We start from the raw sequence: 19,277 nt of genomic DNA on the forward strand, positions 1-19,277 counted from the left end.
TAGAGTCATATAGCTAGTGTCTGAAGCTGCATTTGAAATTAGGTCTTCCTGACTCCAGGCCTGGCACTCTATTCACTGGTCACCTGGCTGGGTTTAAAAAAATTTTTTTTTTATAACACTTAGCCACATTAGATCTGTATATTTTGCTTCTCCCCTCCAAAAAAAAAAAAAAAAATTAGTGCCTTTTGAACTTATACTCCTGGGTTTTGCCATTTTTGTCTACATTTTTAGTTCATCAAGTTCACTATTCATTTGCCATGGTTAAGCAAGATGCCATAAACAAAGCTAATAAATGTTTCATTATTCAAGTCATTGATGTAAACTTTAAATATTGATAATTTTGTACTTGACTTGTGGAATATATTTTTCTATTGACAATTATTTTAGGCATAAATTAGCTATGAATTTCTATATATGCCATAGTTACATAACCTATAATTTCCTAGCAGAGTGATAAATTTAACATCTAAAAACATTTTAAAGCCAAATCTCAACAGATATTCATTTTATCTACTTTTACTTTGCTTTCAAATTGGATGCCAATAAAATTGGATTTAATGTGCATATATATGATATAAAGTAGTGTCTTGCACAGTAATAGGAATTCAATAATATATTTGCAAAATGAATGATTGATTATTTTATACTTAGCCATGAGCTCAGTACAATGATTATACGAGACAAGTTTTTTTTTTTTCCTATATAGATTTCCACATTATGCTGCACAAGAAAAATAAGATCATAAAAGGGGAAAAATGAGAAAGAAAGAAAAAAGCAAGCAAACAGTCAAAAAAAGTTGAAAATACTATGTTGTAATCACCACATTATGTCACCACAGAGCTCTTTCTGGATGCAGATGGTGCTCTCCATCACAAGTCTATTAGAATTAGCCTGAATCATCTCATTTGTGAAAAGAGCAAAGGCCATCACAGTTAATCATCACATAATGTAAGAAAAGTTATGACTGGATTATGTTCAAACGTTTGTTAGCCATATGTTAGGAAAAAATAGCAATTTTGCTCATTGGAACATTATTATTTAGAGGGGAAACATATTTAAATTATAATTAAAATGAACCATGAATATAACTGTCATTTATAAATTTGATTTTGTGGCAAAAAATGCATTCTAAGTTCATTCTGGATGTTAGAGTCCTGTGATCTCTGACACAGATATGCCCTAAAGAATACTTAAAAGTTCAGAAAGTGTTACAGAGAACAAAGAAATTGCTCATCTTTGTGACTTAGCATCATTACAACGCAATCCTTTGGTATATGCTGTATTTTAAGACCTCAGTCATATTGCAATACAGCTCTCATCCTAGAAAAATAAGGAAAACTATCTTCTAGGGCAATGGTTTCTTCAGAAATAAACTGTTTTGCTACACAGAGGTCACACCTAACTTTCTTGGTCTCCTTCTAGAGGCCTACTTTTATCTGTTTAAACTACTCCTTCGCTTTTCTCCTTCATAGTTATAATTATAGTTACAGTATCCTGTAAGACCCATCCTGTCCTTTTTCTTTTTTTGATAGGAGCTGAGTGATTTGACTTCCTTTTCTGTATTTGAGGGACAGGGAAGGGAACTAATAAAGACATAGATATCCTTCCTTCATTGCTCTTTGTGAATATTATAGTCAAGAATTGCTTGATTTGCTTGCTTCTTGTACCATTAATTAGATGTTTTGGGATCCCCATGTTTGAAAAACTAGTTTAGGGTACTGCATTTTGGAAGAATAATCTTAGGGCTCTTTACTTTTCTAAAGGTCCCCTCTTTTATTTCAGACTGGACTTACTGATGCCATGAGGGTAAAAGATCAGGGATACTACATACCATAACTGTGAGCACTTAAGGGATTGGATTCTATGACAAAAGGGAGAATTCCAGCATAGGAAATAGCCGGTGAGAATATCTATAGATTGGAGATGGAGTAAGAAACAGCAAAGAAGCTGGTGCCACTGGATCAAAGAGTTCATGGGTAGACGTGGTAGTGGTGATATTGGTAGATTAAAGTATAAAGATACTTGAAAAGTAAGAGACCTATGTTTTGAAGGTCTGCATTTAAATGAGTATTACCTCCTTTCAATCTAAAATGATTTTTTAGATTGCATCATATTTGCATTTCTCTGTGCTTTGTGTATCTCTGAGTAAAGCTTTCTGTAATATATGTTCAATGTTCAAAGCAAGACATGCACCAAAGGGTTTGAAAAAGATAAGGCTGCATCACATAAATTTCATAGTTGTCTCTCTTTAGAATTCAATGGGAAATGTAAACTACACAAAAACAAGATAACAAAATTCTTCCTTTTATTGCAGAATTTATTAGTATAAGTTACCAGTGACACATCTCCCTCCCTCAGTTGCAATCAGAGTGTGATTGTTAGCATCTGGGATCTAGGATAATAGAATGAGATGTGAAAGCGGATCTTAGAGTTCATCTATCCAACCCCTCACTTTTTATATAAGGAAATAGCCTCTAATTGATACTCCAAAAGTGCAGTAAATCAACTTTTGAAAGTTTCTGATTACTCAGCAGGTGCCTTCCCTGCTCCATCAGAGGAGCTGTCCAATATAGTTATTCTTTCCATGATTTTCCTTAAATAATTCTTGCTCTTAAATACTAGTTTACACTGATTTTGGAAGGCTAGTTTCTTCTGCCTTAAACATAGATAGAAAAATAGTAGCAGCTTCAAGCAACAACAATGCCACTAAAAGTGGGGTGCTAGTGGAATCACCATAGTTATCTTAGGAAACTTTCTTGCTGTGTGCAACAAGTTGTTTATCCAACCCTTCTAGTCCTTTTAACTGCTCAACTATCTTATGCATGGCTTTCATCAGGGCTTCTAGGATTAGAGAGTAAAGAAGAACTATTACAGTTGTATGCTAGTGTAGTCATTTTTTTGTGATCTTCAGAATAAGTATGCATAAGGGATCTGGGAAGAACACAGAAATTGTATTCTATGCCATAGCTTTGGACGAATTTATGTGATGCAGCCTTATCTTTTTCAAACCCTTTGGTGCATGTCTTGCTTTGAACATTGAACATATATTACAGAAAGCTTTACTCAGAGATACACAAAGCACAGAGAAATGCAAATATGATAATTTGACTCTGGATCTCTTGCTTTCTCTCCTAAAACACAGCATTGCAGCATGAAGGCCAATTTAGAACTACTGACCAAGAAACCTGGATTAGTTCAGTTTTTATAGAATGGTTATAAGAAGCTCTAGAATAGGAAAGGAGTTTAATGCTCTCATTAAAGTTATTGGTAACATCTGTTACCTTCCTTTTTCACAGATCAATTATTCAGTCTTCCTGAGTGTAGTAACATTGGAATTATGGGAACAACATCTTTCTCTTCCCTGGCATCCATACAGGGGCAGGTGTTAGCAGGCTCCTATGGAGAGAGGATTAGAGGATTTGAAAGGGGGAAATCTAACCCTCTTATCTCATGTCCTGGCAGTTGGAAGTAGAAATGGGGGAGGAAACTTCTTTAGCTCTGGCAGTGGAAATTTCTGTAACGATGGGGCCAGTGGTTTCAGTGGGGGTAGAGCTTTATTAGTGGTGGATGTGAGACTAGTGGCATTGGGCACTTTAGTGAGAATGAGTGCTCTGGAATACATTTTGCTGTAATTAATGGCTGGGTTAGGTCCACTAGTGGCAGAATTATATAAGCAGTGATACTGTTGTTAATGACTTTGGTAACTGATCTGATCTCTAATGGTTGTAGGCAAGAAAAATAACTAGTTTGCATGTATGAAACTCATATCATGAATATTTTAAATTCTTTTTTTAATAATATTTTTTAAAATAAATTTTTTGTTATCTTGTTTTTGTGTAGTTTACATTTCCCATTGAATTCTAAAGAGAGACAACTATGAAGATGACCAATCAACATACATACGTAAGAGCATGGCATATAGAAAGACAATATTAGAGTCAGAGGACCTTGATTCACATCCTTATTCTGTTCTTTGCTCCCGGTCTTGAGCTTTGGCAAGTTAGTTCTCTAGGCCTCAGCTTCTTTTTCTTCTAGTAAGAATCACACCCAAATTGAAAGGTCTAGCAGATGCCTAGAAAGTTGAAATTATATATCACTACTAAGTTATGCCTTTGTCCTAAGTTTATGATCAGGTTTTCTAAACTTACCTATTTTTTTATTTCTGTTGAGAGGCTGTATACTAATACTCCAAAGATAGACTCACTTGTCTTGCTCTTTTTGATTATCATTCAAATACTCTTCATACCTAGATTTTCTAGTGTACTATTTAAAATATAAAATGCAAATTCGTTACCTTTAACTTTACCTGCCCTTTTCTTTTAAATAAGTTATACCCATTCAGAGCTATTAGCCCAGTTATGACTTTCATCCAGCCAATTCATAGTGACAGCTGTGAGGTCGTTTGCTCTCTTAGATTAGGATTTATTCCTGTTGATTTGACTACACTTTGGGAATTTGTGTATAGACACTTAAAGTCCTAGGTTTTACTACTTAACCACGAAACGTGAGTTTGATTATTTCCTTGGATTTCCTTTCCTGTGAATTTCAGGAAGTCTTCTGAGACTATTTTTATTCCTACTTTGAGGGTATAGTATCTGACTTTGGAGATATAGTCTTTTCACCCTTTCCACCAACCTCACCCCTTTGATTACATTTGTAAAACACTTTGCTCTTGACTTACCAAAAGTGGATAGTTGTAATCCATTTAGATAAATTTTTGGATGTCCTTTGTTATGTCTTGGATACAAGTCCTAGAAAGACAACAGATGTTTGTCTATGTTGTTATCAGATTGACAGATACTTCCCTTGAGCTGGGAATTTGGGCCTGCAATGAGGAATACTGGCTTCAGACACTTAATAGCTGTGAAATCCTGAGCAAAGTCACTTAACTCTATTTGCCTCAGTGTCTTCATCTGTTAAATGAGCTGGAAAAGGAAATGTTTAATCACTCCAATATCTTTGTCAAGAAAATCTCAAATGGCATCACCAAGAACTGCATGCAACTGGAAAAAAGTCCTGAACAATAAATTATTGCTTCGTTCTTCTTCCTTCTCCTTAGTGATGATTTCTCTGATAGCTTACTTGGATATATTATTAACATATTTGGGAAGACAAAAAGCTTCTTTTTTCTCTGAGAATCCATCTCTTTTCTGTTCAGGCAGAGTTTTAAATGTAATTTTAAATTCCAATAGTATAGCTATCCTTTTCCTTTCCTTTCCTTTTTTCTTTGTGTAATACTCCTGTGCTAGTTTTTCCTCTGCCTATCTTAAAATAAAAACAAAAACAAAACCTTTTCTCATTTGATGCCTTATATCTGTTTTCTTTAGAAAATTGTCATCCCAATACTGTGGAATTTTGACAGGTATTATTTGATTCCTTTTACCTGCTCTTTGAGATCAACTTGTTAAGGTGACTATGGCAGAAATATAAACATTGCCCTCTAGATTTCAAGCCAGCACATAATTTTGCCTCCTTCATAATGGCTGTGATTTTTCTCCTTATTTATTGAAACTACTTATGAATATTCTGCCATTTCCCTTGTAAAGGTCACTCCTTTTTGCAAGAAAATACTGAAACAAGGGGGCAGCTTAATGGTACAGTGAATAGAGTTCCTGTCCTGAAGTCCTGAGTTCAAATCTGGTCTCAGACACTTAACATTTCCTAGCTCTGTGATCCTGAGCAAATCACTTAACTCCAATTGCCTCAGCGAACAAAACAAAACAAAACAAACAAACCCAACCGAAACAAAACAAACAAACCCAACTGAAACAAAATGACTTGAGTAGCAATGCTTTATCTCTATTGTAAGTTATCATTGCCCCATTCACTTAAAATAAAAGTTCTATTCCCTTTCCCCCCCTTCCAATATAACTAAAAAGGTAGTTTTTGTTGTCCCCAAGTTTCTTACTTAAGCCTTAGAATCTTTAGAATCCCTCATGTTTTTTTTTTTTTTTTTTTAATTAGTATATCATGATATATTTGCCTTTGTTACTCTGCCTTACTTACATCCATGTTGGGTGATGAGTTTCCTATGTATTTATATCAGTCTCTTAAGACAAATCACATTTTCCCCTCTTAATTGGAATTTTTTCCCTTTGTGTATCTTTAGAATTTTATTTTGGGGCATTTCCTGGTGATGCTTATACCTGAATCTTAAATACCTGGTTAAAACTTTTTCATTTTATTTACTTATTTTTTACAACTAGTTATATCTTAATAACTTGACTACTTCACTCAAATTAGCTTTTTCCCCTTCAATGACTATATACCAATAGCTATACTCAGTTTACTTTTAGTCTTGGACCAATTTACTATTTGTTTCACCAATTTATCTCACTAATTCATTCTTTTAATTGGCTTAGTTTTTATCTCATCCAATCTTATATTGCCACTTATATTCTTATTTTTTTCTTGAGTTTAGCTCTTTAGATTTTCCTTTTCAATCCTCTATATTCCTTTATTGTCTACCTTATTTGTCATCTATCTTGCTTCTGTATCTAGACTTGGAGATTGTTTTTTAAATTTTATTCGCTTTGTCACAAATTGTGCTAAATATATCCTTTATAGATTCAACATCTGATATACTTCATTAGTCCAAATCCTTCCAAATTGCCTCCATATTTTTGTTTTCTTTTTTATTCTTTTCTTTTTTATTTGGCTTTCTTCTTTTGTCCTCTTTTCCAGCAACTTTCTTCTATGGAAACCGTTTAAATACATTTTTCAGATGAAAATCAGTACATTTTAGAATTTGTTATGCCTTTTAAGAGAACATCTAAATGAAAACCTTTAGAAAGATAAAGTATTCTTAAAGAGATAAGAATATATATTCTCAAGGCATATGAGATTTTATCATTTAATGTAGTAAGGCAAAAAAAATTAAGAAATGTTTCTGTTGAAATTGATGCTTGCATTTTGGTTCTAAATCTACTTAAATGAAAAATAATTATGTTTCAACATTGGGAAAATTAATTTCTAATATTTATCTATATAGCATTATTTTAATTCTTATGACTATGTTATGTTCCTAAATTCACATAACAAACTATTTGAATTACCAACTGGCTTAGTAAAGAACTGACTTTGACATACATAAGCTGTATGATTATGAGTAAAACACTGTTTTTTCCCCCAACTGTAATGATAAGAATAGCTAACTTTACTATAGTCAACCACTATATCAGATGATTTACAGTTATTTTCATATTTCATTTTCAAAAAACCCTGGAAGCAAAATTTGGGACAGATTGAAGAAAATTTGGAGAATCTCCAGATTTAGATTCTACTTCTGGGAAGTAAGAGAAGCGTATAGAAGACAAATAAGGTGGACATAAAGGAATATGGAGGATTGGTAAGGAAAACCTAAAGAAATTAATTCAAGAAGGATAAAGAGAATGCAAAAAATAACCTTAATAATAGGTGCTGTTATTGTACCATTTTATGGATGAGAAAACTTATTCAGCGATTAAGTGACTTGCCCAGCAAATATGTGTTTGAGGCCACATTTGAATGCTTGTCCACTGGTGCTACCTGCTGTCTCTATTCTAGGCCACCTCTTAATACATGTGTATTTATTCTTACAGCAATATATGTAAATTCCCTTGTAGATGTTAGTCATTAGCTATTGATTAATGTTTTAAAAATCAGTTGTTCAAACTAGCATTTGGAAAGTTTAGAATTTCTCTATGATTTATTTCATTTTTACCTATCTCTTCTATTTCACTTTCAAACACAGTTTATTCCTAACTGACCTGTTCAGTGTTGAGGAGCAGCTGGTTATTTTTTCTTTCTTTTTCCTATTTCACCTTCCTCTATCTAGTCTACATTCTTTAAAGAAATTTTCATCATTTCTCTTCTTATTTGCTGCTGCTGCTGCTACTTTTAATAGCTAATAGCTACTTAATCTTAACTTTAATTCTGTATTATATATACTTGCTGTAGATTCTTATTTATAGCATTGTTTATTATTACTTAGATTGTTTTTTAGGACATGATACAAAGGCTACATTATATTCTTTTGGAGGTTAAAAGAAAATGCTTTAAAAATCCAGTATAATATGCCAACTTATAAAGCAGATGTTAGTATTGTCTTCCTCAAAAAAAATTATAAAAATATTATGCAATATGTTTTAAACACTGTAAAATTGTTCTTTACAATAAGATAATCTTTAATAGAATTCTGTATAGTAAAAGAAGAAAGAATTTGTAATTTTATAAGAATAAAGTTCTTATAAGTTTGTAATTTTTTTGCACCTGATCTATCACTTAATTGTCAAATAGTCTCTTCTCTTAAATTTAATTGCACATTCTGATTCCTACTTCTGAAAGCCAACATATTAAATATAATACCTAGCATTTAATTCATTTGGCTTATGCCTGAAGTGGTTTCTTTGAAATTGTTCTTTGATATTCTAATATTTCATCAATAGGTATTTTGTTCAGTTATATGTATTTTATAGTACCATAAATTTTTTCAAAGTAAGATTTTTGTTATTTTTTCTTTGTTCTTAATTGTTCTTTATGAATTTTAACTTTAAAATGTACATTGCCATTGTTGTGAGTAAGCTTTGAAGCTTACAATAAGTTTAGTAACTTTAAATTGATGAAAAGATATTGTTTATTGTCAGAATTTTTATGAAAAAGTTAATCAGACAAATTTCTGAGAAGTTAAGGTAATTTAACATTTTTAAGCTTTTATATTGTTGCTTGTATTTCTTGCAACTGTTTTTGTTCATGGGGGTTAAACTTACTCAGAAGTGTTCAAAAAGTAAATAATTTCTTTTGATGGGATAATGTACTTTTAGTTGAGATAGATAGAAAATAGCTAGTGATGAATGAAAAAGGAAAAGTAAATTGTACCAGGCTTAATACTTAGAATGAGGTGATGGTTTTTTTTTTTTTTGTTTTGTTTTGTTTTGTTTTTTTCCCCTCTGTACCTTTTATTTAAAGTATAATCTATAGACTTCAAATCTAGAATATATTGAGGATATCAGCTGACTAAAAGGATATCAATGGTTTCAGAAAAAAATTGTGATCTTCATACTTACAATCTATCAACCTATTTTCCTTTCCTATTCTTATCATAACTTTTGTGTTGACTTTCAAAGATTGCTATCTGAAAAACGTCAAAACATAAGATTCTCAGTTGTGACCTCCCTGTCATAGCTCAATCAAGACTGAACATCTGTGATACAGCATTTCTTTCTCTCCTCCTCCCTCACTCCTGTTTTTTTTTTTTTAACTTCCATGGAAGACCCTTGGGACAGATGGCCCCTCACTGTTGATGGTTCGATTACCATGATCACCCACAGCTTCAGAAGAGTGCGAAGAAAAGAAATTGCTTTCTTTGTCAAGGTGTTTTCAATTCAATTCTCACCCATTAGCCTTGTTTGGTTAAGTTTTGAATTACTCCATCAGGTGATTGATGAGGTTTTTTCCCTCTTTATTATAATAGGTTTTATTTAATGGGAAAAGAAGAAAACAGCCATACAAACCCTCTACTTATTTTTAAAAGGTTCTTTGAAGCTATATTATCATGTCCTTTAACTAGAAATTACAAAGATATAAACAAAAACTCAACTATTTGGTTATGTAGACCTGGTTTTTAACAATTTAGTTGTTGACAGAAAAAAGGAGAAAGAAAAGCTAGAATTCTGCATTAAATTCCTTACCCTTGCCAGGTTGTGACTTAAATTTCAGAAGTAACAACCATAATTTAACAGTAGGTGATGAATTGTTCTTTAAGCTCCTTATAATAGTGAAAACGTAATGGGATCTTCACATGTGTATGTACGTGTGTTTACATACACACATAATATTTTAGAAACACAGCCTGAGAAACCTGTCTTTGACTTTTGGAGGGTATATATATGTACACATACATACTTACATGTGTATATATGTACACACATATACATACATATATACATGGAATAAGTAGAAAGTTATCATTGTCATTTTTTTTCAATTGGCTATAAAAATAACTAGGATGAACTAGACCCTGAATGGGAATTCCCTTAGTAAAAATTGTTAAAAAATTTAATAAAGGAATATCTCATTTATAGATGTCTGGATAACTTTTTTTTGGTCTTAATTGTAATTAAAATAATTTTCTTTACTTCTACATCTATTTATGTATCTATGTATCTATCTATCTATATAAATGTATTTGTTGAGAGAGATTCTCAGCATTTCATTGTTGATGTTGAAAAATCCCATTCTAAATGAATAATTTTCTATATATGTTTTCACAAAAATATATATTTTTTTTACAGAAGAAAACAGTTTTGAAAAAATGATTAGAGTTGAAAATGTATTAAAACTATCATGGAGTGATATTGTAATGAGATGCTACAAATTTAGAGATGAATAAAGTATTACAGATACAGCTGGAACACACTTCAGACTTTGTATATTTAGGGATTATTAACTTGGGGTGCATAAGTAGATTTCAGGGAGTTTGTGAACTTGGATGGAAAAAAAAATTCATTTTTAGTTTCACTGACCTCTAACTAAGATTTAACATTTCCTTTCATTAAGAATTTTTAAAAAATGAAGTGTTATTCTGAGAAGGGGCCCATAGAATATATTAGAATGCCAAAGGGATTTATGATTTAAAAAAAGAAAGTTAAGAATCTTTGATCTGCTCTTGCTAATTTTAGAGATGAGGAAACTGAGGCTTTAGAGTTATACAGATGGTAAGTTATAAAACTACAATTTGAATTTAGGTTCTTTGACTTCTAATGCAAAACTTATTTCACCTCATGACATTGCTTCTAGAAGAGCTTTATTAGTAATGAGATGTGTTGTGCTTGACTGGAAAGAGAATTAATTGACAGTGAAAATTACTTTGTTCAGCCAATCTTTTTTTCATTTGTGTCCAACTTCTTGTGACCCCATTTGAGGTATTCTTAGCAAAGATACTAAATTGGTCTGCCATTTTTTCTAGCTTATTTTACAAATGAGGAAACTGAGTCAAATTGGGTTAAAAAGTTGTCCAGGGTACACAGCTATAATTTGAGGCCAGATCTGAACTCAGGAAAATGAGTCTTCTTGACTCTAGGTCCAACACTCTTAACTGATGTGCCACATAGCTGGCTGCTTCTTGTCATTTTATTTATATTTTAACTTTCTTCCCCTATAAAATGAGGTAGCCTGTATAAAATGAATCACTTTTTTGATACTTCATTTATTTTAAAGTTATCAGGTGGCTCTTTCATTCTTTAAATTTAAACTATTGATTGTTCAGCCTTATTACTTTAAGTTTGGGTGAAAACGATTTACCATATACCATTATTAAAGTGAGAAGGTATAGGAATATAATTGTGTGTGTGCATATGTGTGTGTGCTTTTTGTTAAATATTTAAAAAACCTTATATGCATATATATACATATTTTTATGTGCTTTAAAATTTCATTTTACCTTGATTTTGGTATCTTTTGTTATTAATGTTATAGTAAATACAATCTATAAAATATTTAATATGAATTAGTAATTAACAAACAAAATCCTTTACTATCATCTCATTAAAAGCAATTTCATTCTTTTTCAATTACATAATTTTATTTATTTATTTTAAGGAATAGACCTTTCTTCAGGTGATTAAGGACATTTGCCTGAAATTTTTGCTCCATTACATGGATCTTTAGACAGAAAAGTTTTAGCTATACTTTAAACCAATCAACAAACATATGAATTGTAGTGAAAATAGTTATTTTTTGCTTATATTATTGTATCTTTTTTGACTATTTAGTTCTTGGGTCAAAAAAATAAGCTTTGAAGAAAATAGAGTAGCAGAGGAGCAAATTCATCTATATCTTAAACCTTTGTAATAAATCTCAACAAAGTATTTTAAACCTAACAGGCACCAAAATGCCTCTTTATGATGATGTTAGCATTATAATAAAATCTATTTTACTAGCTTCTGAGAAATATGCCCATTGGAATTTGTTCTTTAAGAAGCAAGTTTATAAAATCTTTTACACTGGGAAAATATATTAAATTCAGGTGACTGATAACTTGGTTGGATTCTGAGATCTTGTCAATTTACAGATCACAATCTATCCGTATCTTTCATTGTGTGCACTTTTTTACATTGTGTAATAAGTTTTAAGTAGAGCTCATCCAGTTCTTTGAAGACTCTTTTCTTCTTTGAAGACTTTTTGTTTCATGTGTAATATTGCAACTCTTGGGCTTCCTATCTGATTTTTCTTTAGTTACATGATTGGTTAACTCCTTTTCTAGTTAAAAATGTGTTTGATATCATTTATGTTCTTCCTTATGCATGTCATTGTCAAAAATATTCCATACCTATTTTCAGGCACCTTGTGCTTTTCCATTGCCCTTACCTCATTTATGTTCCCAGAAATTTATCTTTTATTGCTTCCAGATCTACGTAGAAAGAAGGTTTATACTTAGGGTCATATTCTGATTTTTGTTCAGATTTGACTAGGGTTATAAGGTTGAAGATGGGATTTGAACTTAGTTCTTGTGATTTAAAAACAGTATTTAATGCTAATATTTTGTTGTCTGTGTATTTATTACTGTAGCACTCATATGAAATTTATTTAAGTAGTGCAGAAAGGAAGGAATATTAGAATAAGAATTAGGAAATCTGAATTTTAGTCTTAGCTCAAGGACTAGCAAATTGTGAGATCTTGAGTAACAAATTCATATCATACTCTCTGATAACAAATTAGGAGATTGAATTAAATGACTTAAGTAGAGATACCCATCTGTTGTAACATTCTATGAATACATATTCATTTTAAGGGAAAAAAAAAGGGATTGTGTCATTTCAGTGAAATACTATGAAAAATTTAAACCATTATCTAAAAAAACAAAATTGAAGGAATGGATTATTCATGAAAGGGATGAAAGGGATTCAAGGGGATTCACCTCTGGTAGCTCTGGTTCAAGAATAATCAATTAAAAAAAAAAAAGCCAGTATCTCCACTCCTAGCTAGATGTGATCTATCTTGGGAATCTTCATGGTTTTCTGGGAAGAAAGTGATCTATCTTGGAAGAAGGTATGGAAAGTGATAGCGTTAATTATTGCCACTGATTTTAAAAATATTTTTTTCATTCCCATATCTCAGTGCTATCTTTGAAAAAGAAAGTCATGTGCTAAAATTTCTGTGGAGAAGTTAGAATAATAGGATATAATTTTTACCTCTCTCCCCCTTTCCCTTCTCCAAAGGATATATACACATTAGATTTAGGGAAAGAGCTTAATTCAGTTCAGAGGTACACTGTGGGTCATTTCCATATATTATAGATTCTTCTCAAAATGTCTTTTCCTATATATTACCTAAAAACTTATGTGAGGAAAGGAAACTCATAGGACCTGTTGCAGCTTATTCAACTACTTAAGAGTCCATGCAATTGCAACTACTGAGTTGGAAGAGACCTTAACATGACATTTAGTTCAACCTATTATTTAATAGGGATTCACTTTACACTAGTAATGGGAATTTTGCTGCCTCCAGAATTAGCCCATTCTATTTTTAAACAGTTTTAGTTGATCATTGCAAACATATCATCTTTATAATTCTATATAAAGTGGAATTCTGCCTTTGTATGATCTTAGTGAGTCCAAAAAATCAAGTTTAATCTTTTTGCATGACATTGCTTTACATAATTGAAGACATAATCTTCCTATTTATTAGTGGTTTTGTAAAATGTGGTACTTGAACTGCAAACAGTTTCCCAGATGGGAGATGACCAGTACAGTGGAACTATCACTTTTTTTCCCAGAGAAAATACTAATATCATCTTTTTAACTTTTGGCTTGCTAGTCATACTATTAATTTGTAAAGAGATTTCAATCTGCCAAAAACCTATGGTCTCTTTTATTACTTTCTGAAGCTAAGTTCAGGACTTTGCATTGATATCTGTTAAATTTTATCTTGTTAGACATGGCCATTTTTAAAAAAAATTAATAATAACTTTATATTGACAGAATCTATGCCAGGGTAATTTTTTTTTTACAACATTATTCCTTGCACTTGTTTCTGTTCCGATTTTCCCCTTCCCTCCCTCCCTCCCTCCACCCCCTCCTCTAGATGGCAAGCAGTCCTTTATAGTTAGATATGTTGCAGTATATCCTAGATACAATATATGTTTACAGAACCGAACAGTTCTCTTGTTGCACAGGGAGAATTGGATTCAGAAGGTAAAAATAACCCGGGAAGAAAAACAAAAATGCAGATAGTTCACATTCGTTTCCCAGTGTTCTTTCTTTGGGTGTAGCTGCTTCTGTCCATCATTTATCAATTGAAACTCAGTTAGGTCTCTTAGACATGGCCATTGTTGCAGCCTGTTAAGATTTTTTGGATACTAATCCTGATATTCAGGATGCTAACTCACTTACAGTCAGTGGCAAGTTTGATTAGCCTGCCATCTATGCTTTCATGTAAATCATTAATAAAAATATTTAATAGGATTAAGTTAAAGACTGAGCTATCCATATGGACCTTTATCTATAAGTATACCTTTGGATTGGTTGTCCACTTAGCCTAAATTTACTAACAAGTTCCCAGTTGTGCTATGATGTACTTCATATTTATGAATCTCTTCTTTCCAGAGTATTTGAAGAGACTTTGAAATTTAAATACCTTGTTGAAACTTGTATATTATATTGCATTTTTCCTGATCTATCAGTTTCTTCTCAGTCTGAAAAAAGAGGAATCAGTGGTCCTTTTTATTCTCTTCATAGAGAATAAGTTATCAGTCATATCAGGCACTTTTTTGGTTTTCCCTTTACCTGTGTGACTTTGGACAAGTCATTTAACCTCTTAACCTCTGAGTAAGACACAAATCCCAATCTTGCTGACCCAGAATATAAGGATATCAAATTAGACCTCTTATGCCAATTATCTCTATTAACTTGGGCTAATGAAATGATTTTTCTGGGCGTCAGTCTTGAATTATGTAAAATGAGGGTGAGTTGGATAATTAAGGTTTCTTCTGTTTTCTAAATTCTATGATTCTATTATTCCCCCCGCCCCGTATGTGTATGTGTGTGTATACATACATACATACATTCATTATATATATGATATATACACACACACATACATTATATATATATATAACAAGGGCATTTAACACTACACACATATGTATATATGTTACACATGTCTTGAGTTCAGACAAGTAAAAGTAATGGTCGTCTTCTGGGATTATTTTCTTTCCAGTGAATTCTTTCTTTTCCAAATTGTATTCTCTAGCCATTGTTATTATGCTTGAAAAAAAATTACATTCCATTTATATATATATATACATACATATATGTATATATGTATATATATATTCTCTCTCTCTCTCTCTATATATATAATATATTCTCTAAAATTAAGTAATTCTTATTCTTTCTGCAAACAAACCATTTTCTTAAGGCTTTATTATACTATTAAGTCACTAAAATATTTTAAGCTCATTGTTGCTGTTCTGTTTGCTTGAGGAATATTGATGAACAGTTTGCTTCAATAAATAGAATCACATAATATCAAATTTGGAAGGAATTTTGGAAGTTCTCTTATTTAACATTTTCTATTCCTATAGGTCATTACAAGAAAACAAGTGAGAATTTAGAAATTTAAGATATACTAGAATAACATTTATTAGAAAATTATTTACTGGTGGATATCCTATTTTGTTCACTGAAATATATTTTCCCTTTTCCTTTCAAATTATGAAAATGATCTGAATCCCTGTATAAAAATGATTGTTATCATTGATCTTTAATGGAAATTCTGATAACTGTCATATATTTTTACATGAACGTGTATATTTTTTTACTTAAATGAATATTTTTAAAGGATTGCTGATGAGTTCAAAATGTACTTCTAGATGCAGAAACATAAATTTAGATATTTTTCTCATTTTCCTCATTATTTTAGTTTATTTTTATAAATTGCACAATTTAATTTTTCCTTAAAAAGAAAATAAATTTGTACTGCTTATTTTCATATTTCAGTTTAGTTTCCATATCATCAGCAGAAATTTTTTTAATGTAATTAAGAAAATGACATATATATTCTTGAAGTACTGCTAGGCACAGGACATTGGAGAAATCTTGTATACATCAGTCATCACTGGCAACAACTATTTCTGCCAGCAATTCTCATCCTCTCACCCAGAAAATCAGCATAAAATTGACCTAACATTGAGAGATCAGATGGAGTGTCTGGAAAGTAATCCTCAGGGGGAAAAAATTCAGTCTTTGTAAATCTCAATAAAGTGCATAAAGTTGCAGAATCGGATTATTCCCCCTTTTTTGGATTTGGTACTCTTTTGTTTCTTCCTTTGCAGTATTTGTGAGAAGTTGCCACAAAGATGTCAGATGCTATCTGAATCTAACCCCCAGAGGCTACAACAAAAGTAATTTGTTTAAAAATATGGATCCAGATGATTGTGTCATAATTTTTGTTTGGGTGGGTAAAAAAGGGAAAGTTTAAATGAGAAAGGAGAGAAATATATATTTTACTGTATTATATTTCTAGTGGGTTTTTTTGTATTTATAGTCATAAGACTTTTTAAGAAGAGGAAAAAAAAAATAGAGATAGCAGAATACAAAATACATTAAAACAGTCCTACAAATCAAGTCCAGTTCTGCTTAAAAAGAAAAAAAAGAGGTAAAAAGTTGGAATTTAAAAACACAAAGCCCAAACCCAGAAAGGGCATAGAATATCTTGAAAGTAGTGTTAAGAGAATTTTAAGTTGAAGAAATTCGATGTGAAGGGACTCTCGAGGTATTTTAAAGATTCTCTTTGGAGAAAATTTATTCATGTCATTTATATAATAAAGATAGGTGATAATCTTATTGTAGTAAATTGGTAATTTGATTAAAATGTCTTTTAAAAATTTCTTAGGGTGATACATGTTTAATATTTCATATAAATTTATATAAGATGATTTTTAAACATTTATTTAATAGTTCTCATTTTATAAAAATTTATATTTACTCTTAGACTGGCCTGTTTTAGACAAACAAAATAATAGGTAATAATTAGGTAAACAAAATAATCTTCTAAAAGGCATTGTATTTTTAGACAGTCAACTCATCCTTCTGTAATATAAAAATAAGTCACATTTCTTGATGTAAGCAATTATTATTTCTGTTTTAAATGGAAGAAATATACTTTAAAATGCAAACATGCCAATTAATAATAAATAAGGCAGTAGAATTCAGCTTGATTATCATAGTCTTTGAATATGTTCTTAAGAAATTATTAATTACTGATAAGAAATCTTAAGGTGAGAAAAAAGATCAAATTCAAAGATTTTTTTTTCTTTATATGTTGGATTTTTTTTTGGAATTATTTTGGAATAATTTTCTTTTAAATATTCTATCTAATAAAATAAATCATTTGGGGCCATCTTTTCTCTTACCATCATGATGTAAAAATTTTCCATATTTTTATTGTTAGGAAAAAACAACAACAACAACAAACTAAAATCTTTTACAATTCAGTGTGTAGAATTATGAAAAAAAAGTGTTATGCTTGGAAAGTAAGAGATAGAATTACATTTCCTTTTATTCTCTATATGTCTGGACAGATCTTTGACTACTTAATGTTTTTGCTATGAATGGTGCTATACTTCTATATGTCCTCCATCAGTGGTTCTTCATAAAACTGTTGGTTATCTTAGGGTTTTGAAAGCATTTCATGAATAACAAATTAATCTTTCTTAAATCTCCATTGAAGCATACTTATGTGTTCTTTGAAGTTTGTTTTCAAAGGATAAAAATTTATGGTAAATAACCAGAGAAATTTGCTAATACTATTTAAAAATTTAGGACTTTGGATTTCCATTATATCAGTAGAAGAATAAAAATTTAAAGATCTATAAATTTAGATTCTAAATGAGGAGCAAAGGTATATTAAGTTGTTAGTTCATTTCTAGTAGTTACTTTACAGAACTGCTTATAAAAGTGCAAACATAAAATTGGATGAGGTGACTTTTAATGTAAATTAGGTGTTGGTACATCCCAATATGTTTTTTTAGAGCTGAAATATAATTGAACTGATAACTGAAAAAAAATTAGATTTACTCACAATTGCTTCATTTCTAGTCTCCTTTATAAAGAAAGTAAGTAAATTTGTATATCAAGATAAGTATCTGAAATACAAGCAGTATTAAAACATCGTTTCCTTCCTAAAATGCATTATATTTTAAATTATAATTTATATTTTTCTGGATCTTGTTATTTTGTGATTATTATCATCTGAATTAATTGATGATTAATTCATTTGGATTAATTGATTTGATCAACATTTTAATTTTATTTAAATTATTTTTTGTTTTTATGTTCAAGAGTCAATTGAAATCCCTAGTTAAAATATTTAATTTGATAAGTAAATGTTAAAAAATGAAGGAATTGAAATGTGTAGAACTAATGTTACTTGTCAATTATTTACAGAACCAGTGGTACTATGGAAATTCCCAGAAGACTTTGGAGATCAGGTTGGAAAATATTTAAAAATTTTTATGCTAATTTTATAGGTATTACTTCTAATGATTAGAATAACACTTCTCCCATGTAGTTTTAAAAGTGGGAGGATAGAGGACACAAATTAAAAAGATTTTATTTATGAGTTGGTAATTATGGAACAATTATGTATAATGACTAAAAACCACTTTTTAATGTTTGTATTTTCAATATAATTTTAAATATGAAATTGGAAGAAAATTAAAGTTTTTAAAAATAATTAATTGCCTTTAAACTTAACAGTACTTGAGATTTTGTTACTGTTTTTTGTTAAGGTAGAAGTAGATGCTACACAAAATAAATATTTTTTCTCTATAGTGTTCTAATCTAAAGAAATTATACTAAAATTGAATTATAAAGTGTGCACTGCTATTCATTCATCTTTTAAGAGACATGGTATGAGAATTCTGTGGGATCACTTGTTTTAATCATTTAAACTTTAGTTAGCTACTGAAATTCTTATTTTTAATGGATAAAAACTTGACTGATACTATTTATGTCAAGTAAATTGAAAACAATTAAAAATTATAAATATAGTCAACATTTTGGCAGGTCTCTTCTATTTCCTGACAAAGAAAGGAGGCTTGAAAATAACAGAATAGATATCTATGGAGATAATGAATTACTTCAGTTGGCACAGAAATTAACTAGAAATTGGTTAAATTAGGCTTGTTATTGTAAATATATTGTCAGTATGAACTTGGGATTTTTTTTTCATATATTAAACACTTAGGCATAATGATTTTGATTAATTAAAAAATTGGCCAAAGTTAATAAGAATTT

The 19,277-nt window shown here is 30.6% G+C and overlaps 1 protein-coding gene across 2 annotated transcripts in view; it reads left to right on the top strand.

Moving 5' to 3' along the window:
• The window catches only part of DENND1B (DENN domain containing 1B), a 327,198-nt gene that overhangs the window by 61,453 nt on the left and 246,468 nt on the right, over positions 1 to 19,277 (top strand). For both annotated transcript variants that reach the window (XM_051998705.1, XM_051998706.1), the window contains exon 3: positions 18,426 to 18,469. In XM_051998705.1, coding sequence (XP_051854665.1) covers positions 18,426 to 18,469 — 44 coding nt within the window. The remainder of the gene's footprint in view (positions 1 to 18,425; positions 18,470 to 19,277) is intronic.

Source organism: Antechinus flavipes, chromosome 4 (assembly GCF_016432865.1).
Source record: "Antechinus flavipes isolate AdamAnt ecotype Samford, QLD, Australia chromosome 4, AdamAnt_v2, whole genome shotgun sequence".
In the NCBI taxonomy this organism is placed as follows: domain Eukaryota; kingdom Metazoa; phylum Chordata; class Mammalia; order Dasyuromorphia; family Dasyuridae; genus Antechinus; species Antechinus flavipes.